A 25,123-nucleotide genomic window follows, 5' to 3' on the forward strand; every position below is an offset into this window, starting at 1 on the left:
AAGGAGGCGAAGTGGAGGCGGAGGGATCAGACGAGTTAGGATTGAGAATGTCGTTATCGACGAGAAATTTTTCTTGGCGTTTCTCGATTACTTGACGCTTGCGAATGGACGAAGCCAGAGGACTCTGCGATGAGATACGAGCGCCTCGTATAGATACAGGTCGTATACGATCAAAATAGAATGTGTCTAAAATTATTTCTCTAGCTGTTCTAGACGTAACAAGAGAGAAAGGGAGAGAGAAACAGTAAAAGAAGAGAAAGCTTCTTGAACGCGTTCTATCTTTATTCCTCTCGCCGTATGTACGCACATATACTTGTCCCTTCCTTTCGTCCGCATTCTAGCGGCGTCTTCAGTCTAATACCGGTCTTTCGTCCTAATACCTCGTTCGTGTCTATAAAGTAAACCCCTCATAAAGCATCGAGCCGGTGGCGGACGACGTGAGGAATCCCCTGATACTGCGGTTTTCACAGTGAATGAGAGTGGTCGAGGATTTTTAAAGTTTTACTCGCCGGGTGGACAAAGAAGAGAACGGTGGGTCGCCAGTAATCCGTTTTAGTCATTCCGTATGCACTCGGGTATTCCTCGGCCGCGGTGCTCCAAAACTGCGAATCGGCGAAGAGGGAAATCAAAAAGAAATCGGAATGCCAGTTCAGAATGGTTGAAGAGGAGAAGTGAAAAGTTTGAATAAAAGGCAGTCAAACGAGCTGTTCGAGTGAACTTTATTTAAGTGTTGACGGTATCTAAAGCGGGAATGAAAACCGATTCGTAATTTCGACGAGTAAAAGTTTCGAAAGTTACGGAAAAAAAAGTACTGCCTATCAATTATCGCGAATATATATTGAAATTTTGATTTATAATTTGATTGAATTCTAAATATGTGTTAGGATAACTTTGATGTTAGCTTTTGTCGTTTATTTTTGTTTGTCAAACGTAAAGAGAAGTAATAAATCGAAAAAAAAGAATCGAAAAGAATACGACGTTCATCCGATATTCTAGCAACGATCAATTTGCGAAGGACTCGCCCGGGAAGGAAGAAGTTCCTTTTAAATTCGAGTCTGGCTGCTTCTTGATAGAGAATCCCCGAGTGGCTATTTTTCACGGCCGAATAGAGTCGTTTAATTCCGCGAACTCGAGATGAGAGAATAGGAATTTGCCTGCGCGTCCGGTCCTCAGCTTTTTATGATTCAGTACAGTGAAATGACTTTTTTCGGATTCGCGCGCTTCTAACATTTTTTCCACACGAAATCGCTTTGTTAAAATATAAAATTATTACGCGTGAATCTAATGATACATTTACCAATATAATATCTATACATACAGTTTCTCTATATACAGTCCCAAAATTGACGATAAATATTTTAAAGACAAGTTCTTTGTAACATTTTAGGGCGTAAAGTCTAGTATGAAAATGCCGAGGCTGCTAATAATTTTCAAATAAGAAGAATTTAATAAATTATGAATGTGACGGCTAAAATTTCGCGCGAAATTTCAGAAATGGCAAGATGTAGAGGTCTTCTAATAACAGTCTGGATATGAGCTGCAATTTTATTTGCAGGGTAGTAGTTTTGTACTAGTTTTAACAAATATCTGTAAAAAAGAAGGATATACATTTACCGAGAAGAGAATCAAGGGAGAGTGGAGCGGATAGTGATTCTCTTCTCTGATTGGTTCCGTCATTTATAGTGCACTGTATGTACATATACCTCATACACACAATACTAGTGTGTGCAGCTCCATTATGTTCCATCACGCTCCTACCATATCTCCTACTCACTTCAACGGTGCACTAAACATGGCGGCTTCCGGGTGAATCCGTTCCACTCTCCCTTGATTCTCTCTGACATTTATTATTCCTTTCTCATTCCGTTCTATCTTTTTCTTGTCTATTTCTGCCTCTCTCTCTCTCTCTCTCTCTCACACACACACACACACACACACAGAGCTGTTAACACATATCAGATCAATCATAAGTGACTTTCTCATGTCTAGATTCTTAAAGAATCTCTAGCAAGATGAAGATGCTGAATTTTGTCAAAAGCACGAAGCACCTTCATACTGACTATCTGCCATTCCTGAACTCGCGAAATTCTAACCCTGTCATTTTTAAATTCTTTCCATTTAAAATATGATCGGTATTTTTGTATTAAACTTTTTGTCTTAAAATGTTACACAAAGAATCTGTCTTTAAAATATTTATTGTCAGTTTTAGGACAACGCGTACATTCTGGTCGTTGCTCCCAGCAAATTATATCGTCTGTTTTTCTTAATTCCAAGAGTTTGCAAAACGAAGTCGCGCGCGCATTCGATGGCAGATACGAAATGCCAAAACACGTAGCTTCTGTAATATTCAAAAGGATCGGTCGAGGGAAACGATGGAACATCGAGAATAACGAGGCGAACTTCTAGTCGGTACATCGACAACTGTAGCGCGTAAAGAAATAGAGAAACAAAGAAAGAAATTGATTATATTTCGGAGAAATGCACCTCTCACAAAAGTAGAAATATGCAAGAAAATTTAATCAAAATATAATTAGCTGGAAAGTATTAAGGAAACTGGGATACCGAATAAAAGCGTAATAACTGAGAGGTAAATTAAGATAAAAATCTTAAAAGATAAATTCTTCTCTTGCGAATGTATATATATATATATATATATATATATATATATATATATACACAAAAAGGACGTTTACAAAAAGACAGGTTAAAGAGGAGTAATAAGTTTTCAGAAAATATATACATATAGCTATTATATGTATTACATAAAACTCTATCTTAAAAATAAAATAGAGTAGAATGGAAGGAGGAAGAAGTCGACTTGTGTAAGCGATGCAATCGTAACAGACTAAGTGGGTACACTAATCTGCGATATAAAAACGGACGGGTCGTATTTCAGCCAGTCTAAAGGCGATTCACTCGCATACACAGGATCTCGTTAACGGAGCGCGGGAGAGTCGAGAAGAAGGAAGAACGCAGCACACAAAGGACTTCCACGGGACGCGGCACGCCGTCCGTCCTTCCGTACGCAAGAATGCAGGATCAGGATGAATTTTACAGGACCCTCTGCTCGTCGGAGACTCTACGTTCCGGCAAGAAGGGATTCTTCCACGATTTTAGCGGGCACGTAATGCAAACTGCGGGCGATACCTGGACGTCGAGGACATTCGGCCGGATCGATGACAACGAGGGACGGGTTAGGGCGATCTTCACCGACGCGAAAGTAAAAGACGTCGTGACTGACACGCTCGCAAAGGTGAAGCTCCTTTTCAGAGACAAGGATGCTGAGATCTCCAAGCGCAGGCGACTCGAAGGATACCAGCTCGCCGCCGTCGGTGAACACGACAAGGCTCTTTTGCTGTTCAGTCAGGCTGTCTTGCGCGCCCCTCAACCAGGTCACTACAAATGTGGTAGAAAATCCATTATCCGAGACAAATTTATTTAAACTTATACACTATTAGATATCGAAGGAAGAGTAACCTCCCTAGAATTAAATAACATTTATATGTTATAAATATTTTATTATCATTACCTATGTGTGTCAAAATGTAAAGTAATTCTGTAGTTAGTTTCGTAGTAAACAACGTATCCATATTAAGATATACATTTAGTAAATAATAAACTAAATTTAAATTAAATTTTTTTACATTTTTTTTAAATTAAATTATCTAACTCCATTGTTTTAGTTAAATTAATGAAATATTGAGTAAGCAATGGCGACCTATAGAAATAATTATTAATCCAAATTGAGTATAATTTGACATTATGAATTTAATAATGTTAACTGCATATCTCGTTGCTTATGTCATTTATTGCATTACTTATACTACCTTTAATATCTTGTTTTACATTTTTTTACTTAAACTTCTAGGCAATAGACATATATATATTATTGTCCTCTTTATCCGAATAATTGATATTTATAGCGTATGTATTATCTATTATCAAATGCACTATTAGATTCATTCGATTAAATTTTTAAATACGGTTATTAAAATAGATCACTAACCAACGATCGTTGAATTTTAATTTTGTGCCAACATAAAATAAATGCACTTAATATTGTTTCAGTAATTAGGATGTGACGCTCCGAATGTTTAATTAAATCATATATAATTATTATTTACCACAAATATAATGTAATTGCTATTTATTTGATTTAATTATTAATTGCTAATTTAGATATTAAAGCAATAATTTGTGCTGGGGAATTAAAGGTTATTTGTTGATGTATCTATATTACATACGAGTTCCATCTGATTCTTTCTTATATTAAATGAATATTTTAATACTTCTATGAATTCTAATGCGCGCGCGTGTAGATTTAAAATATGCATCGACAAGTCGATTGCATTTGCTCTGGCATCCCGCCAGATCTACATAACAAATAGAATAAATACTTGAATCTTACTCACCGCGCACATTCTGGCAACACACGTCAGTCGATCGAAAAGCATCTCATGTTTTCATGTCTTTATTAATTTTGTGTCAATAAATTATTCGCGTACGCGATGGTCGATGAATGAATCTCGAAGCCAAGTAGCGATATTTTTCTAAATCACACGATATTGACAATATCTGTCTCAGGTAGAAACAAGAACGTTGATCAGGGTCTTTCGTTGTCTCTGGCGCTGCTGGGAAGAGCTGAGATCTTTATAGCTCTCAAAGAATACTATTTTGCGCTGGAGGATCTGCAACTGGCCGCCGAACATGATTTGCCGGATAAATTGATGTAAGCATTCCTCAATTTGCAGAATCTCTATATTTTAGAATTGAGAAAAGTCATTATACAAAAAGCAGACGTAAAAGTCCCGAACTATCATGAGTGGAATCACAATAAAAGAAAAAAACAATTGCAATTTCTATAATATAACTATAATTTATAATCATTTTTTGAGTCAACTAAATATTTTTTTGATAGAATTATAAATATAATTATTATTATAAATACTGTAGCAATAACAATTATAAAGATAGAGTTCCTAACTATAATTATTTTACTCTGCAATTAAAAGATGTTTTTTTATTTCTGCATTAGATTGCACTAAAACTCTCTTTCTCGCTTTCGCTAAATATCACATAAATAAACATATCTATTTTACTTTTTCCAAAAGTGTAGTTCAGTTATAGAAAACATATGGTATATAATTACAAATACCAAACATTTCTCTCAATGAAAAGAATGATTTCTACTGAAGTATCTAAAAATCTAGCTAGATACAGATCTAAAAATAATTTTATTGGACCATCAGAATAATTACGTAGGAATCTCAAGCATAATAAATATTGATGAACAACGCTGCAAAAAGTTTTGACATTTTAAGAACTAATTTGAGCGTCCTATGTAATTATTTTAATGATATAACCAGATTATTTTCAGATCTGTATCTATATAATAGCTAAATTTTTAAATATTACAGAAAAACTGTCTCTTCTATGTATGATTGTAAAATCTATTCTAAATCTAAGGAGAAAGAATTCAATTCCTAAATAATCGCATATTCTAGAACAGTCCACGCGTAAAGTACATGAAGAGAAATTTGATTAACTAGAGAGCAATTTCGAAAGCGCAATCTTGTCGAATTTTGCAGGTGAATATCAACACGAGGAAATCTGCAAATTTGTAGATTTTTGCGACACGCTCTTTGATGTGTTTTTCAGCTCTGCTCTCTATGTACAATTTTCCCAAGTTACAGTTTCCCTAGACGCACATACGAATTTAATCGCGGGTGTATCTTTACTCCGGGATGTACATGCTCGCCCAGAACCACCGGAGGCTTCGAGCCCGATATAATGCAGCGAGGGATGAGGTGGGATACGCGCGCGTGTACTTCCTAAAATATTCAGAAGGGATGGGCACTTGCCGGGACGGACGGCGGCCACTACCGAACGAAACTAGACTCCGGTTTTAGCCTACCTTCTCTGTGGTGCCGTCACTGGCTTCCCGCTAGGTTAACCTCGTGAAACTAGCCGTACGACGAGGCGAAGTGGCCTTTGAGTAGACGAACAATAAACATTTAATGCGGCGCTTTTGAGAGCGGCATTAACCCTCCGGTCGCCGACCGATGAGGCGGATTAAGCGCGAATGCGAGTCTTGAATTTTTAAATGCCATTAATTTTACGCGAAAAGTACGTTGTTTAAAATCGAAAAGGAGATTTCGATTGCGTGATAAAGAACTTTTGGTACCGTTCGCTCGATGTTTCACTCCATTACGGGAAGTTCATAAACTTCAGGAGATCAGGATGGGCACGTCAAGCAGATTCTAAAGTTATTGTCGTCGATAAGCATTTGTTCTCGACATTTTAAATGCTGCGAACACGAGTTTGCTAATGCGAGAAAATTGTCATAAACATGAGGCTTACATGGAACATTGTATTTTCATTTTGCCAAAAAATCTCGAATTTCTGGTGAAGAGAAAAATAGAAGAGAGAACTTAATGAATCGCCATCCATCATTGGCGAAATAAGGCCAAATTTGAAAAATGCGTGCTTTGTGTAACAAGTGCGGGTGATCTTCCTACTCATTGTTCTTATATTATATCTTTCTAAATCAAAAAGAATATGAAGTGGCTGATCGATCGTTTTGTATTAAGTGTTTGAATCACCCTGTACGTGACACGCGCGATGCTGTGCTGATTAAACCGTCATATTATATACCGGAGGAAAATATCGTAAAATCCCCCATGGCGATATAATAATGAAGGTAATTCGCTCGTCGATGGCGATCGACAGGATTAACAGTACATTTGCCATGATACCTGGTTATAAAAAGAATCTATTAGATTCTCAAAAAAAAAAGGGATTTACTTAGATGTACATTTAGGAAGAATTTTATTTTTAATATTTCCGAAGTTTCTGTAATTCTCGAACACACGCTCTGTTAATTAAAATCTAAAAATAGTAAAAAAAATAATTTTAAATTAAAATCGCATGTTTCTGAAAGACAGCTTGAGATTCATGTAAAAGTAGTATTTTTAAAGTTTCTCCAGACTGACAGCTCTAGAGAATATTATTAAATAAAAGATTCTGCGAAGTCTAAAAGATTTTCATTATGCAGGTATCTAAACCTTAAAATGCCTTAAAATGAGATTTGGAATGGTCCGTGTATTGTTCCCGGCATGATTATATTACAATCTGATGCTACCCGAATTTTCGAAAATTTCATGTACAATCTCGCTTGCCTCGCTTTAACGATCCACATTCTCTGGTTTATCAGCGCAGACAGACGTAGTTATCATTGCATCAATCGCGAGTAGATAGACGCGAGTGAGCCGCGCTCATCGCCCGGTCGGTGGTCGGTGGACGTACTGCAAAATCGATAATATAAACACTGTGCAAGCCGCGGGCGAGCGGGCGTAGTAGCTGTTCTGTCAATTAAAATCGCAGCTGAATTAATGACGGATAAATGCGGACATGACGGATTACGCAAAATGGATTTTATCCGGCCCACGCCACCAGTTATCCGTCCCGCGCCGCAAACGGCGTTATATTCGGGGAGGACGATCCGGGGGAACGTTCTAATTATAATTGCTACAATTATCGATGAACGTCACGCGGAATTCTCAAACGCGGGTGGATCATTAGAAACTCGACGCGCGTAACGAGATTGAATATTATCATTTTCATTATATTATATTATTAGGTGTTGGAATTAATTCGTAGCGTTTTACAAGTGATGGGAAGTACTTTCATTAATGTATTTTTTAATGCTCATGTGAAATAAATAACATTCTTTCATTAAAAAACGCTACGAATTAATTCCAACACCTAATATATATATATGTGTGTGTGTGTGTGTGTGTGTGTGTGTGTTTTAAAAATTTTTATGGATAATATATTGTGTGTAGGGAAAATGTATTTTATGACGATAGAAATTATCAGAATTTTCCCGCTGAGAAATCGCTGGGTTTGGTTGTAAAACGACGCTCTCTCTCTCTCTCTTTCTCTCCCTCTCACTTTCTCTCCTACGCGTGAAATACGCAGATTTTTGCGAGTGCTCTCGCAAACAAAACAAATGTAATATTTTGCAGAGGGAAAAGATGCCACGTTGCGAAATAATGTCCGCAGGATGACATTCGAGAAAACACGTTTGCTTTATCATGGAATAATAGTCAGTATTTTGCGCAAGTGTAATTGCGAGAGGGTGGGGGTACTTTGTGAGAACAAAAGCAGAGTGAGAAGCCAAGTTCCTTCCATGCTTCCGTATCAAATTCCATTTTATAGCCATTTTCGTGTCTTGCGTTTTTATCCGAACATCATAGTTAAGAACTGCGGCAAGGAAAGCTAAAGTTAAAGCGGAAAAAGGGAACTCCTCACGGACGGAATGCATCGTGCTGAATTTAAAACGAGCAAAGCGATACGTAAGATACAATTTATCTTTCGCCGCCGAAGAAATACTAATGCTCAGAGAATATATTCCTTGCCGAATAGGAATCTTTTAAAACGATTCTTGATGAAAAAGAAAACGATTCTTGTATAATGCCAGTGTGACATTTATGTCATCTTAATTTTTATTGTAATTATTCAATTATACTAGGACAATTATAAGGTTAAGGCTTTTCGTCCATTTCTCGCGATAATATTCATCGAATCGATATGACGCTCGTCCTAAAAAATCGGGAGTTCCAGGTTTAAGTCCTGGTTGATTATATGAAAATTTTAAGATTCTCATTAACATCTAATTATTAATATTCTTATAAAAGATGCTTATTAATATCAAAAAATAATTATTAAATTGCTTGTTAATTTAATAAAGTGATGTTATATTCTATTCTGGTTCTGGTCGTGGTGATATTTTTTTCAAGACCGAAAATAATTTTGGCGCACGATATCCTGATAGAATCAGATACCTATATAAATTCACACAAAAAATATTTAAACACTAAGATCCTGCTTTGAATATAGGAATTTTTATATTTAATTAGATAATGTTTTTCTGAACAGCATATATTGAATATTTAAAGCTTATGCTTGTACTATCAAGAAACTATCATGATTGTTTAATGTAGTTGTAAGCATTGTTGTAGTCACTGTAAAGAGATATTGTTTATACCGTAAATTTTCGTATTACTTTAATGTTGAAACCGATGGAATAGCATCGCCCTACTCTATTAAGACATCAAAATATCGAATAAGTGATAAATTTTAAGAGAACAGCTTAATGTGAGCAATAACTTAACACGACCACCAACGGAGATAGGGTCGTTGAAAGAACGTTGTTGCGAGTACTTGAAAAATATTCCCAGACCTCGTAATTCTGTTTTCCGACACTTAACGGTCGAGAAATGCGCCAGTCGGAATTCACACTCGGAGCCAGGGAGGATAGAGATCAGCCAGATACGAAATCGTGCCATCAACTGCAGGAGATAGAGCTTCCTCGTCGAGGTCGCGCGTACGAAATTAGATCAGACCCGATTTTCGCACAGGCAATCCGCGACTGAATAAAACGTGAATTCGAATCATCGGTCGCAATGAACCCGGTTTTTTGCTTGGAATTCTGACCGGATCACTCTTCCGTTTTCCCTGCTGAGGAAAAAAGAGACGGATGTTGAACACGATCGGGATAGAAGAATACGAGCAAGGAAATCTCGTACGTTCGCCCGTCAGTTCAGCAAGAAGGATTGCTCCTCGAGCCGGTCTGCACGTTCCTGCAGCAACGGCTTTGATCCAGATTGCGGCAGCTTTCGGGGGATAAGCAACGTAGGGCAACGCGACGTGACGCGATGCGATTATCGGGATAAACATGCATACAGGAAAACCTGGAGCAATGTTTCGTATAATGTACGAGCGATAAATTTTATTTGCCGCGTATCAAACGTGACGTAATTTATTATCACGTTATTTTATTTATACAATATTTTAGTTTGAAATATACTTTACGTATTTTCAGAAAATGAAATTTAACTTTTTTTGTATTTACATCGAGACTTTGACGTAGAAGTAGATTAGAAAGAAGAACTTATTTGCATATCAGGATGTAGGGTAACTGTCTCTATTAATGTGCCTTTTAGTCAATTTGCTTATTACTGAATTAATTATTAAATATTATTAAATATTGTAGCTTTAATTTTATCTGCCTGCAATCAATATCGATTTTTCGACTATTTCTTTTTCTTATAATATTTCTTTAATTTAAAAAATGTTAATACTTTATAATACTTTTGACGAAAGTAGAAAACATGTTTTTGTTCCTATTAGTGAGTCCTCTAAGCGGCGATGGCCCTATTAACGTGCCAATTTGTATGCCTATTCACATTTGACTCATTTTAACACATAGTTACAAAAACAGGTAATAAATTTAAGCTAATTATGTTAATATTACATAAATTATTATTTTAATTACAATATATTTATTTCAAAGTACATTTATAATATAATGTTCTCAGCTCCAATATAGGGCACATTAATAGAGACAAGTTTAAAATCTTGCGATACATATTACTGGATTCACATAAATTCCTCATATCTTTCGAAAAATATTTAAAATACTTTAATACTCAAAAAATAAAATATTATCTTCGCATTGTGTGTATGCATTAATAATTTAACTTAACAAAAAGAAATATTTTTTCTTATTTATTTGTCCTAGTTTTCTTTATGATTTATCGAAATACAAAGGCTAGTAGGGACAGGCACAGTAATTGGGATAGTTATCCTATATTTTGATAGAGAAATCCGTAGCTAATCATATTTATGCAAAAATTAATGCACTTCATGTTCATGATGTTTCCAAAACAATAATTATCAATGGATGTAATAGTCCTATCAAGAAAATCTTTTATTTTGATTTTTTTGCATATTATATAAATTAAAAGTGCTCTTCTTTTATTATTCTTTTAAGACAAAACAGGTTGAAAGCTTTGATCGTAGATAATGCAGAAGAGAGATTTAATTATCGAAATAAAAAAAATAGTGGGCGAAAGAGAACGTAGAGAAACTGGAGGAACGCTTTCATGCTCGAAATGACGGAAAGATTCTCTCTCATCATCCTTACGAGGATACAATTTATTAAGCAGGCAGTTAAAGCGTAAAAGCGCATTTTAGATTTATCGTTTGAGAATTTTACGAAATAAAATAACGCTTGTACACGATGTTATGGTTGTATCGTATGGCACATAGTATCCGAGGTAGTCGTGTTGAATTAATGCAACGAGGGTAGCACTCGGTTCTGCCGTTCGACCCTTAACCCCTGGGTAACCTTTAATCCTGCCGCAAAAGCTTTAAATCCGTTGGATGTCTCGAACTTGCGAATCGGGATCTGTGTCGGAGAGATTGGTCGACAATGGCGATTTTTATCTAGCTGGGGAATAAGCTTCACAATCGAAAACAAGGCGTTAAATCATCTTTTACATATTCGCTTGTATATTTTGTTGAATATTAGACGCGATAGTGTTATAGATATTTTGTACATTATGTAATAAAAAATGTCTAAATATCTAATTCCCGTTTCTACCAGATTAACTTTAATTTCAGTTCAGTTTACTCTTCATCTTTTTCTAATTATTAGAATTAGAAAAAGATAAGGAATTAGATATCAGACTACGCATTACAGATTGAGATTGAAGATTGAAATAATGAAATTTGACCAGTCAATATCAAAGGAGCTAAAATTTCTTTTTCTTTATTGTCAAATAAAATCAAATTTCAATCTTCAATCTTCAATCTTCAATCTCAATCTTCAATGCGTAGTTTGATTCCAGCTTTAGTTGAACCAAGATTAAAATTGAACTACATTAATAGAACCGGACATATAAAGACTTATAAAATAGTAGAAGTTGTTGCTTAGATATTCGTTACCACAATTAAAGTATGATTTGTCATCTGCGAAGAAAGAAAGTGTGAATCTTACAGATATTAGCTAAAGATGTAATATTATATCAGAAAACTCACACAAACTTTAGACTAAAAGCATTAGAGAGTAAACGACCACGGAAAATCGATTATCCGCCGGACGCTGCAAAACATTTCTCAAGGCTTGGCCCAGTAAGAAGATCCCTGCAAGTAAGATGACGTGTCGCAGTATCACATTTTCTGATAAAAAGCGGAAAATCCATGGGTGTCGGCGTAATCCCGCAGGAGTGGATTAGATGTCGATCCGAGCATAGGGAAAGATAGGAAGAGAGAGGAAAAGAGGGGGAGGGGGGGAGACAGAGACCGAGAATACCTTTGGCCAGGCTAATTAATGAAGTAATCGACGTAACCCCGTCTTGGCTTCTCGACTCTGCTTAGTCACGGCTGTAAAGTGGTCTTGTTTCGACATCGCCTATGCGGTTAGACTACCGTCTAGCGTCCTTGCCGCATCTCAATGACTCGACATTATGCCGTCTGTTGATCAGACAGTAGTCCGCAATTAATAAGTTCGTGGCGACGTTGGTTCGATTTGCGTCTGGTACATATATGGGTCGCCAGAAACGTAATAATAAAGATAATAATATATATGGAAAGGACGGTTTGGCTGAAGTATCTAGAAATTTAGTTAGATGTAGATCTGAAAATAATTTTATTGAAACCATCCAAATAATTATATAGAATGCTTAAGCATTGATGACAAAGATGCTAGAAAAAGTTCTAACAATCAGTTTGAACATTCTACATACAGGATTGTCACGAAACTGGAAATCAGGGAATTATCAGAGAAATTGAAAACGATCAAGGAATTTATAAAATTTTCTGGAAAATTAAAATTCTTGCCTTTAAAGAAGTTTAATATAAGTACTTACACATTTACGCAGTTTTAGAATATACTATATCAACTTAACAATTAAAAATGCAAATAGTGTCAGTAACATTAATAGTAATTTGTATTGCTACGTTATTGTAAATTGATCTCTCAACAAAAAAATTTAACTTTCTAAATCAGAAAATACAAATAATTTCAAAATTATTATTAATCAAGAAAAATAGTGAAATTTTGTCTGGAAAACGAGGGAGAGAAACGAATTTTAAAGTGAGAAATTTACAAAATTAGTACATAATTAGTTTGATTATCCAAACAAAATTATTATCAAATTTGTGTCATTATCCAATTTTTTTGATACTTTAGCAAAATCATTTTTTCCATCTAAGCACAATAAGTTTCAATCTTTAAGTTTGCATTAAAATAAGAATAGAAAAAAAAAAGAGAGAAACGAGAAGAATTACAGAAAAATCTTTATTCTTTGAGGAAAAAAGTGCAAAATTTTTCTATCCCGTTTAATTTATACGAGTTATACTGCATTAAAATTTGAAGTCCATTTCATGAATCTTCTCGCGCAGCATATGACACCCCCGTGTACGCGAGAACGCGTCGGACGATATTCCACGCGAGGCTATTCCTCGTTATCGCGCCCATTGTTACGGTATTAGCATTGTTATATAATTGTTATGGAGGAGGGATTATATTCCCGCAGCGTAACGTGTATCGCGCGGTGGATACGCGCGTCGGGCTTCGACGCGCGATATAACAAAATGGGGATCGGTTGGCCGATATATCATCCGAGTAACGAAGAATAATTGGATACGCCGTAATTAATGGCGCGCGCCCGCCTGCATTTCGAAGATCTTCGTGCCGCATCGGCACGCTGCGATCGCAAAGAGCGGGAGAAAATCCGGGGAAGCTGTGGCTCCGGCTGTTTGCCGGCTGTAGCCGGACCGCAGAGAAAATAGCCGGATCGACCATATTTCTGTCCGAGCGTAACGCTGGAAAGAGAAACGTCGCGCTCGTATAAACGCTACCTGCCCTAGGCTGGATTATTTTTGCGGGCTGCGTTTCGACATCGATACCGGAGGGGTGGAAAAGGGTAGCGTCGAGCGATTCGACGGAAATAATTTTCTCTGAGGGTCCTCTCAAAGAGCGATTTGTAGCGATTCAGCGGGTATACAAGGTGTCCCGGAAAAACTGATACGATCAGACGATACGTCTTCGAAATGTCGAAGAAAGGTAATAACGAAAAAGGTCGATGTCTTTAACCAATTTTTGCGAGAGAAAACTCGACTTTGTTTAGTGTTTAAAAGTTTGTGATTTAATAAAACATTCGAGCTTCCTTTACTGAAATAATTTATGCAACATTATTATATTTTGAAATATTTCAATTTTTACTCTTTTACTGTTTTAGCTTTCTATTATAGGACTGTCGACTAATTAGATTTCTCATTACCTTCATTTATAGCCGATCCAACACTAAAGATGTATTTTCAAACATTTTCAATTTTGAACTGTTATTTTTGGCTCATCAGTTTTATTTAGAAATCTAGGATAAACAAGAAATAACTGTGTACTTCAAGAGCATTGGACTTTAACATTTATAAATTAATAATTAATATTGAACTTGCATTTCCTTTGCAATGTGTGTCTGATTCCCATCTTATCTTGTATATACATGGGATATGAATACGTTCTGCGTATCAGATTAATAATCATAATCAGACGTCCACATTAAACGCGGAATGTACGCGATGAACGTCCCTTCCAACTCCGCAATTACAATGTCGGTCCTGTATGCATTACCCGTATACGTAGGGTATTTTCAGAAAGATGGTTCAGTCTCCCCAACTCCCGTGACACGACTGGCGTATCTCACTTACCTAAATGAACGTATACATGACAGCCGGTTCTTCCACGGAGACGCGGTCTCTTATAAAAATATTTTATTCCGCAATTCTGTCTTATATTTTTTTCATGAGAGATCATTTCTCTCGCATTTGTACTTTGCGTTTGTACAATTCTCGTCATGCACTCATCGTGTAAATGAAGACATTTTTGGAAATATAGAATTTGTATTTTGCTGAATAACCATTTAATAGCTCGGATTATTCAAATAAGTCGACCAATTTTAATGGATATCTCGATTAATTGATTCTTATCAGATTTTTATAAAATTCTTATACATATAGTATACGTATATAATCAAACCTAAAAGCTAATCAAGACAATGAAAAATCTAATTATTTATCAAAGGTAGTATAAAAGAAGGGCAACGAGCCAATGACGCAAATAAAAAATTATAATTCAGCTAAGAAAACTTAATACAAAAACAATTAAAATACAATAAAATGAAACAAACGTTTCAACTCCAATTGAGTCATTTTCAATGCCATCATACAATAATATTAGGTGTTGGAATTAATTCGTAGCGTTTTTTAATGAAAGAATGTTATTTATTTCACATGAGCATTAAAAAATACATTAATGAAAGTACTTCCCATCACTTGTAAAACGCTACGAATTAATTCCAACACCTAATATAAATGTCGTTCTAAATTGAAAATTAATACATAATCTTACAATATTCTTAAAATTAACAAATAATTCTTTCCTCTTTCGGTGTAATACGCTGTGAGTCATTTTTATCAAGAATTAACAAAGTCATAAGAAAGTTCTGGAAAAGTAACCGTATACAAAAATAATTAATATTAATCATATAAAAATTAAAAATATGATGATATACCTTAGTAACCTCGTTGATTTTTCCATTAAAATCTACCAGGTTTTACCGTTCTCCATGGTTTGTGAGTTTTTCAAATATCTAGATAACACTAATAATTTTTACTTTCTTCAACATACAAGAAAAATTGACAAGAAGATTTTATGGTTGAAAGGAAAAGATTTAAAAGATAAAAAAGCAAATATTAAGCCGATATCTTACTGTTGTGCTTCGAACAATGAATTGCTTAATAAAATTACACCTAACAAGGTTAATAATTGCACTGATGTACAAAATGTAGAAAAGATTCACATTTCGGCAGAATTGTTTGGAGATGCGGCTCCTCTTGATGTTTTAAATGATAAATGGTTTCTGAATTTGAGCAATGTTGACATTCCTTTAGAGGTCCAATGTTTGCTTCAGTTGGGGGAAGGCTTTGGTCTTTCTATTAACAAACACAATTTAGATAGAACATTGATAGAATTTATTAAAAATATTGAGAATAATATTGTTGGCCGTCAGAAGAATTTAATTAACTTCGTTAGGAATAATAGTGTTTTAATTATTGATAAATTTCGGAATGATTTTCCTAAGAACGACTTGAATGACAAGTTGTTGTGCGATTGGGTAAGAACAACTAAACGATTTGTAAAAGATCATCCCGAGATTTTAATTTCAAAAGCTGATAAGGGGAATGTCACCGTTGCTCAGAATAAATTTGAGTACATATCCAAGATGGAATCGATGCTTTCGGATAAGAATACTTATAAATTAATAACGAAAGATCCTACTAAGAAACTTGCGGGTGAGTTACGTAATTTGCTTGGTAGGTGGAAAGGTAAGGAAGTAATAGATGATTTGACGTATCGGAGGTTGCGGACGACTGATGGGGTCATTCCTAGGGCTTATGGTATTACTAAGATACATAAACAAAACCATCCCTTGAGAGTTATTGTCTCATCGGTAAATAGCCCGTTTTATAATTTGGCATCATTCTTGCATGGCATTATTGCAGACTCTTTACCGGAGACGCCCAGTCACATAAAAAACAGCTATGATTTGATCAAGAAACTTAAAAATGTTAAACTGGAATCAGATTCCGTTTTGGTTTCCTTGGATGTAGTATCCCTTTTCACTAACATACCTATAGATTTGGCATCTGATAGTGTGGTTGTGAGGTGGGATGCTATATCTAAGAAAACTAAGATTCCTTTGGACGAGTTTCTGATAGCCTTTCGTATGGTTCTGAATTCGACTTTTTTCATTTTTAATAAAAAAATATATAAACAGATTTTTGGGACCCCCATGGGTTCACCTTTGTCACCGGTTGTTGCAAGTATTGTTATGCAGGATTTCGAGAAGATGGCGATTGGAATGCTGCCTTGTCGTCTGTTGTTTTACTACCGATACGTCGATGATATTATCTTAGCCGCTCCTTCTGAAAGTATTTATGATATTTTGGATGTTTTCAATTCATTACATACTAGATTACAGTTCACCATGGAGATAGGTGATGGAAGAATAAGTTATTTAGATACGATGATAATTATCGATGAACGGAATCTCATTTTTGATATTTACCGTAAAGCAACCTTTTCCGGCAGATTTCTTAATTTCCATTCACACCACCCGCTCTGTCATAAAAGAGGTGTGATTTATGGGGTCGTGGATAAGATATTTTGTTTGTGTCATCCGAAATTCCAACAAAATAATTTGATTGACTCTATTAAGGTTTTTTTACAGAATGGATATCCATTAAGTTTTATTTTTTCGACCATTCATAATAGAATAAAATATCACATTAACAAGTTTAACAATTTAAATAAGAATAAGGATGACAGTGGGGGAAGGTTCTTTACGATTCCATATGTTAATACGATATCCGAAAGATTTATACCTGTTGTTAATATGCTTAATTGTAAATTGGCTTTTACTATTCCTAACACATTGAGAAGTTTCATAAGGAGAGGAAAGGATGATTTGGAACACGTTCAGAGTCAAAATGTGGTTTATAGAATATCCTGTGATGATTGTGATGCCAGTTATGTTGGCCAAACTAAAAGACAATTAAAGACCAGATTGCATGAACATGTTTCTGATATCAATATAAGTTCAAAATCTCCATCAGTGATTTCCAACCATCGTATGGTGGAGAATCATAACTTTAAATGGGATAAAGTAGAAATATTGGATATAGAGCCTTCATACAACAAAAGGTTGATATCAGAAATGGTTCATATTAAAAAACAGAAGCATGGGATTAATAGACAAAATGACACGGAGTCTTTGCCGGATTTGTATTCTGACATTATACATTCACTTTCTCCTTTCTAACATCTTCTGTCCTTTTCCTCCTATTTTTCCTTTTTCCGTTTATTGATAATGTTTTTCTGTTTGACATTTCGTTGTGTGACATCGTTTAAGTCAGATGCTCGTTACTTTTGTGAATTTGCTTTAATAACCTATTAAATTAAAAAGACTATTTTACTGTACCACAAAATGGACCACATTTTACATTTTTTTCTCGTTGTGTATTGTTCGAGATCGGTAATTCGAAAGAAAAGCAAGAATTCTTTCAGTCGATCGACATTAATTGTCATTGAACGCATGCACAAATTGAGCTCGTGATTTCATCTCAAACATGATTTTAATCCTCGTTGAAATCATCAAATTCGTCGTTCTTTGTTCTTTTTAAAAACAATTCGTTACACGCAAACAAGTTGTCGTTACCGGCAACGGACAATCGAAAGTTCTAGAACGATTCAATTCGCGCACGCGAGCGCCGCGCTCCGACGAATACGTCACGCGCTGTCACCAATCCCACGCACGGATTTTCTGTCGCGCATGACTGTTACGTTGAACGTCGCTAGAAAAGAATCCAAAGCGCCAATCAATTTTGTACACCTAATGCCACGTAATAATTACGATTGTGGCAAATTTTTATTGGATTTTTCCCAAAAGGGAAAGCTCAGATCGAAAGCAATAAATGCCTCGATCTCGCCGTCCTCCTCCTTACTTCCAAAAAGTTCTTAGAGTTCTTAGAGTCATAGTCGCGCTTCGTAAAATCGCCGTGCTAACCGTTTAGTGAAATCGCTATAACCGAATCTTTCGAGAAGCTTCGAGGAAAATCGCCGAGATTTTCCATCACCGCGATTCCAAGCTCAATTTGGAAAAGGTGACCGCATTTAATATTCTGTTAATCTGATCTTTAATTAATTATATCTTTTGACTTTGTAACTGAATACATTAAAGAAATTCTTTTGTTAAATTAAATGAAACGGAGTTCTCTTCACTGTCGTGCATCATATCAACCTTGTGCCGTTTTCTCACTCGAATCTGTCCGCGCGGTGCGCTCTCGCACATTTTCTGGTCCTTCGAGCCGGATTTTCGCCGGCATCCGCAGTGTCGAGTGCATCGCGTCCAATGCGCGCATCATCAAGAAAATCAGAGAAAGAAAAATTCGCAAGTGAAAGCATGAGTGACGAAATAGCCGCCTTGCTGAGCGCCCAGAGTGACATCCATGGTCGTATGGCCAGGTCAATAACCAATTTGAAGAAATTGGGGACGGCCAACATCATCCTCCACAATGTCGAAACCCGCTTGGCGCTTCTCGACCAGATGTGGACGGAATTCGAACAGCAACACAAGCTTATTCGAGCACATTACAAGGAAGCCTTCGATCAAAGTGAGTACAACACGTCTCAATTTGCCGATTCCGCCGAAAACACGTACGTGCAGCAGCGCGGCCTGCTGAACGAGTATCGGACGAAACTCATTGCGAAAGAACCGAGCTCAGCTTCCAAAACAGAAGGTAATGTGTCTTCCGGAAAACCGTCGCTGCCTCGCCTCAAGATTAGTTCGTTCTCTGGCGCATTCGAAGACTGGCCTACATTCCGAGATCTCTTCCAATCCATTGTCGGAAACAATTCATCAATCTCAGCAATCGAGAAATTTCATTACCTGAAAACTTGTCTGGAGGGTCCTGCCAAGGAACTGATTCAACCATTAGCGATGACCGAAGACAACTATCCACGCGCATGGGAGCTGCTAAGCGAGCGGTACGAAAATAAGAGAGAGTTATCTCGCTCCAATTTCTCCAAGTTTACCGCCGTGGCTAAGATGAAGAGCGAAAGTGCGGAGGAGCTCAACCGCGTCTTCAACGCCTTGACCAGGGTAGTCAACGGCCAGGAGAACATTGATAGGCCTATCAACTCTCATGGCTTCGATCTACTAACTCATCTTGCCGTCGAGCTCTTCGATCCAAGAACTCGCCTGGAGTGGGAGTCACTCTCACGCGCCTCGAGCGACATGCCCACTCTCAAAGAGCTAATGAACTTCATAAACCAAAGAGCACTTACTCTTACAGCCGCCAAACCACAATCGCTCAAGGTCTCCGACAACCCGTCGCGATCTGCCAAATCGCATCACGTCAAAAAATACACCGAATCTTCACAATGCGTCCTATGCAAGGGAAAACACAACTTGATGGTATGTGAAGAATTCAAGAAAAAATCCGCGGTCGACCGCAAGGCCGTCGCCGAAACTCACAAGCTGTGCTTTAACTGTCTCGGCTCTCATGCTTTCGCGAAGTGCCATTCGACGAAGACGTGTGCTACGTGCAAGTCTCGTCACCACTCCATGTTACACGACGCGTACGCTTCACCGAAACCTCAAGAAGTCAGCTCACTGTCGGCGGTGCGACGCGACAACAACCACAAGGCCATTTTGCTCGCAACGGCGCGAGTTTCCATCGCTGATCGTCACGGCAATCAGCACACCACACGCGTGCTCATCGATCAAGGTTCGGAAATTTCTCTAATTTCCGAGGCTCTGGTCCAACGCCTACGCTTGCCACGCTCTCGATCCTCAATCGAGGTCATCGGCATCAGCGGCAAAAGCTCCGGGCCCAGCAGGGGAAAGGTGACACTCAAGGTGACCTCGTTAACAACAGGGACCGACTTCACCGTCGGAGCCTTTGTTCTGCCACGTCTGTCGCTTTATCAAGGCTCTCACGCAAGGATCAGAACGGAGTGGCCACATCTAAAGGGGCTCCAACTGGCTGATCCCGACTACACAGCAAACGACGCTATTGAGTTGCTTTTTGGAGCGGAAGTAAGCTCAATCATTCTCCAGGATGGTCTCCGCAAGGGAGGCCCCCAAGCGCCTATCGCTCAAAAGACGCTGCTCGGCTGGATCTTATCGGGAGGTTGCGACCAAGTAACCAACTCAGCACAACGCCACTCGCTTCAGTACACCGTAGATCACGAGCTTGCCGACCTTGTGCACCGCTTCTGGGAGCAGGAACGAGAAGCGCCCGCTCCGGTCGCACTCACGCCAAGGGAGCAGCAATGCGAAGACATCTTCGCGCTGCAGCATCAACGCACTGCCGAAGGACGATACATCGTGCGACTACCTTTCGCATCTCCGCTGACTACGATGATTGATACGAGAAGATCTGCCGAACGGCTCTTAGACGCCATGGAGCGACGATGTGAGAGAGACGCACGATTCGGCGATCTCTACCGAGCCTTCCTGAAGGACTACGAGGACCAAGGACACATGGAATTGGCGCCAGAACCTCCGAATTCCAGCGAAGATCGGTGCTACCTTCCGCATCACGGTGTCCTTCGAGAATCCAGCACCACGACCAAGCTCAGAGTCGTCTTCAACGGATCGCAGCGCACAAGGTCTGGTGAGTCGCTCAATACGCATCTATTAGTTGGGGCTAACTTGCTGCCACCCCTCGCGAACGTACTTCTGCGGTGGCGGTGGCATCGGTACGCGCTAGTGGCTGACATCGAAAAGATGTATCGGCAGATTCTCGTTCATCCCGAAGATCAAAGGCATCAATGCATACTTTGGCGCCACAGCATCGACGAACCTATACGCGAGTTTACGTTGAAGACCGTTACTTACGGTCTCGCTTGCGCGCCATTTCTCGCCATTCGCACGTTGCGCCAACTCGCCGACGACGACGGACCGCGTTTCCCTCGAGGCGCGAGTGCGTTACGACACGACTGCTACGTTGACGATGTCGTGACCGGAGCGCACGATAAAGACGACGCTATCGCGCTCCAAGTCGAGCTCCGCAACCTCTGCATGGCGGGCGGGTTTTCTCTCCGAAAGTGGGCCGCCAACTGTCAGGAACTTCTTCGCGACATTCCGACTGAGTTCTGCCTCACCAGAGACTCGCGGTCGTGGGAACAAGAGAATCACTCAACGCTGGGATTGCGCTGGTATCCAACTAGAGACGAATTCGCCTTCTCCGTCCCTCCTCGCACCGTCGTCGCGTTCACCAAGAGAGGTCTGCTGTCGGAAACCGCTCGACTCTTCGACCCGCTCGGATGGCTGGCTCCAGTAACCATTCGAGCTAAAATGCTGATTCAGTCGGCCTGGCTGCAGCAGCTAGAGTGGGACACACCATTGCCGTCAACCATCGCTGGAAAGTGGAAGCGGCTCTGGGAAGAACTTCCACTGCTTGAGAAGATCAGAGTCGGCCGCTGGCTCGGCACCGGCGACACGAGCTCTCAACTCGAACTGCACGGCTTCGCGGACGCGTCCGAAAGAGGTTACGCCGCCGTGGCATACCTCCGTATCACCGCAAACAACCAAACGAAAACTCTGTTGTTGACCGCCAAAAGCAAGGTCGCGCCGATCAAGCTCGTTTCTCTCCCGCGACTCGAACTCTGCGCCGCCGCCTTGCTGACAAGCGTGCTCGTGCACACGCGCTCTGTGCTAAACCTGGCGACAACGCCAGTGATCCTGTGGTCCGACTCCAAAGTCACGCTCCACTGGATTCGAGGTCACGCCTCGCGCTGGAAAACGTACGTGGCCAACAGGGTGACACGAATTCAGCAGCAGCTTCCAGAGGCTCAATGGCGTCACGTCCCGGGCAAGGACAACCCTGCCGACTGCGCCTCCCGGGGTCTGACACCAAGTGAGCTCCTCAGCCATTCCTTATGGTGGACAGGCCCCGCCTGGTTGAGCGGGAATTCGTCGCTATGGCCAAGCGTCAACCTCGAGCCCATCAAGGACGTACCGGAGCGACGGGCCACCACACTCGCGGCGGTCATCAAAAGCAACCAAGAGCCGGAAGAACTCCTCAGGTTCTCGGCACTGCACCAATTACTGAAAGTGACTTCCTGGTGCTTGCGTTGGCGTCGCCGCAGTCTATCAGTCGGATCCGGAGATAATGAGCTCCAAGGGTCAGCGCTTCTCCCAGCCGAACTCGACGCCGCACTCCTACAATGGATTCGCATCGTGCAGTCACGTCACTATCAGGAGGAGATGACTGCGCTCGAAAACAAACGCAATCTTGCAAGATCCAGTCATCTTCAGACCCTCAGCCCGTACATGGACGAACACGGAGTCCTACGAGTCGGAGGACGCCTCAAGCACGCAGCGCTGTCTTTCGACGAGCGACATCCTGTCATCGTGCCTCCAAGGTCATGGCTCACTCGCCTGCTGGTGGAAGCCTACCATCGCCGTACTCTCCACGGAGGAGTTCAGCTGACCCTGGGGTTGCTTCGCCTCCGGTTCTGGATTCCGCAAGGCCGAGCGGTGGTCAAGCGATGGCTGCATCAGTGCGTGACATGCACACGGTGGAGGGCTGCCACTCCGCAACCAAAGATGGGAAACCTTCCTCCAGGAAGAGTGACGCCAGCGCGACCATTTCTTCACGTGGGCATCGACTACGCCGGGCCTATTTTCATCAGGACGAGCAAAGGGCGTGGGCACGGCGCTCACAAAGCGTTCATCGCCGTATTTATTTGTTTTAGCTCCAAGGCCGTTCATCTCGAGGCTGTTTCAGCGTACACCACCGACGCCTTCCTGGCTGCTCTCCGTCGATTCACATCTCGCCGAGGACTGTGCTCAGACATTTATTCGGATTGCGGCACCAATTTTTTGGGCGCCGATCGGCAACTTCGGGAAATGCTTCGAGCCTCCTCGGCAGAAGGACAAAAGATCGCACACGTAGCTACATCGGAGGGGATTCAGTGGCATTTCAATCCTCCTTCGGCACCTCATTTTGGTGGTCTCTGGGAGGCAGCCGTGAAATCGGCTAAGTATCACCTGCGCCGAACCATCGGCGAAACCAGGCTCACCTTCGAGGAAATGAGCACCCTGCTCGCACAAGTGGAAGCATGCCTGAACTCAAGGCCCATGTATGCACTTTCGGACGACTCCGACGACCTCACGGCTCTGACACCGGGTCACCTGCTCATTGGGGCACCACTGCTGGCCATTCCTGAGCCGTCCTTGTCGGACAAAAAGGAAAATTTTCTTTCCAGGTGGCAACTTATTCAGCGAATGCGAGACCACTTCTGGCAGAGATGGTCACGCGAGTACTTACACACTCTGGCTACCAGACCGAAATGGACCAAGGACGCTTTGCCACCACGCCTTGGATCGCTATGCATCATTCGCTCCGAGCTCTCACCACCAAATAAGTGGCCTCTGGCGCGAATCACGCAGCTACATCCTGGAGACGACGGCGTAGTGCGGGTGGTCACAGTCAAAACCGCCTCATCTGAATTAACTCGTCCTTTGATCAAATTAGTTTTATTGCCAGACGAGGCTAACGCGTTTATCTCGCACGCAAATGCATCAAATGTAAAGAAGAGCTTGAATTGATCGCGTGTATTTTCGTGAATCATTTTTTGTCAATGTTATCTGTCATACAACTCTCGTTTACGGTTCAAGTTCTTCCACGAATTCATTGTGTTGTATCGCTTGTCTTATTTACAGTTTTTGTAATCTCAACGAGCTCGAGGTAACGTCAATACATACATCGTCACGGAGATGACGAGGCGGGCGGGAATGTTCGAGATCGGTAATTCGAAAGAAAAGCAAGAATTCTTTCAGTCGATCGACATTAATTGTCATTGAACGCATGCACAAATTGAGCTCGTGATTTCATCTCAAACATGATTTTAATCCTCGTTGAAATCATCAAATTCGTCGTTCTTTGTTCTTTTTAAAAACAATTCGTTACACGCAAACAAGTTGTCGTTACCGGCAACGGACAATCGAAAGTTCTAGAACGATTCAATTCGCGCACGCGAGCGCCGCGCTCCGACGAATACGTCACGCGCTGTCACCAATCCCACGCACGGATTTTCTGTCGCGCATGACTGTTACGTTGAACGTCGCTAGAAAAGAATCCAAAGCGCCAATCAATTTTGTACACCTAATGCCACGTAATAATTACGATTGTGGCAAATTTTTATTGGATTTTTCCCAAAAGGGAAAGCTCAGATCGAAAGCAATAAATGCCTCGATCTCGCCGTCCTCCTCCTTACTTCCAAAAAGTTCTTAGAGTTCTTAGAGTCATAGTCGCGCTTCGTAAAATCGCCGTGCTAACCGTTTAGTGAAATCGCTATAACCGAATCTTTCGAGAAGCTTCGAGGAAAATCGCCGAGATTTTCCATCACCGCGATTCCAAGCTCAATTTGGAAAAGGTGACCGCATTTAATATTCTGTTAATCTGATCTTTAATTAATTATATCTTTTGACTTTGTAACTGAATACATTAAAGAAATTCTTTTGTTAAATTAAATGAAACGGAGTTCTCTTCACTGTCGTGCATCATATCAACCTTGTGCCGTTTTCTCACTCGAATCTGTCCGCGCGGTGCGCTCTCGCACATGTATTATGGGACTTTTAACAGATTTACTAAGGTATATCATCATATTTTTAATTTTTATATGATTAATATTAATTAT

General features: G+C 39.9%; 1 protein-coding gene across 8 annotated transcripts in view; it reads left to right on the plus strand.

Moving 5' to 3' along the window:
- LOC105145994 (SET and MYND domain containing, class 4, member 2) overlaps positions 1-25,123 on the plus strand; it is a 56,151-nt gene continuing 31,028 nt past the window's right edge. The window contains exons 1-5 of one of the 8 annotated variants that reach the window (XM_087410187.1): positions 7-531; positions 2,275-2,587; positions 2,723-2,849; positions 2,929-3,407; positions 4,585-4,729. In XM_087410187.1, the coding sequence (XP_087266313.1) occupies positions 3,032-3,407; positions 4,585-4,729 (521 nt within the window). In that variant the 5' untranslated portion in view covers positions 7-531; positions 2,275-2,587; positions 2,723-2,849; positions 2,929-3,031. Of the gene's footprint in view, positions 532-2,274; positions 2,588-2,722; positions 3,408-4,584; positions 4,730-25,123 lie in introns of all 8 variants that reach the window. The other 7 variants (XM_087410181.1, XM_087410200.1, XM_087410198.1 and 4 more) reach the window with 7 other exon arrangements.

The sequence above is a fragment of the Acromyrmex echinatior genome, chromosome 1, assembly GCF_024713525.1.
Source record: "Acromyrmex echinatior isolate Ae372 chromosome 1, ASM2471352v2, whole genome shotgun sequence".
In the NCBI taxonomy this organism is placed as follows: domain Eukaryota; kingdom Metazoa; phylum Arthropoda; class Insecta; order Hymenoptera; family Formicidae; genus Acromyrmex; species Acromyrmex echinatior.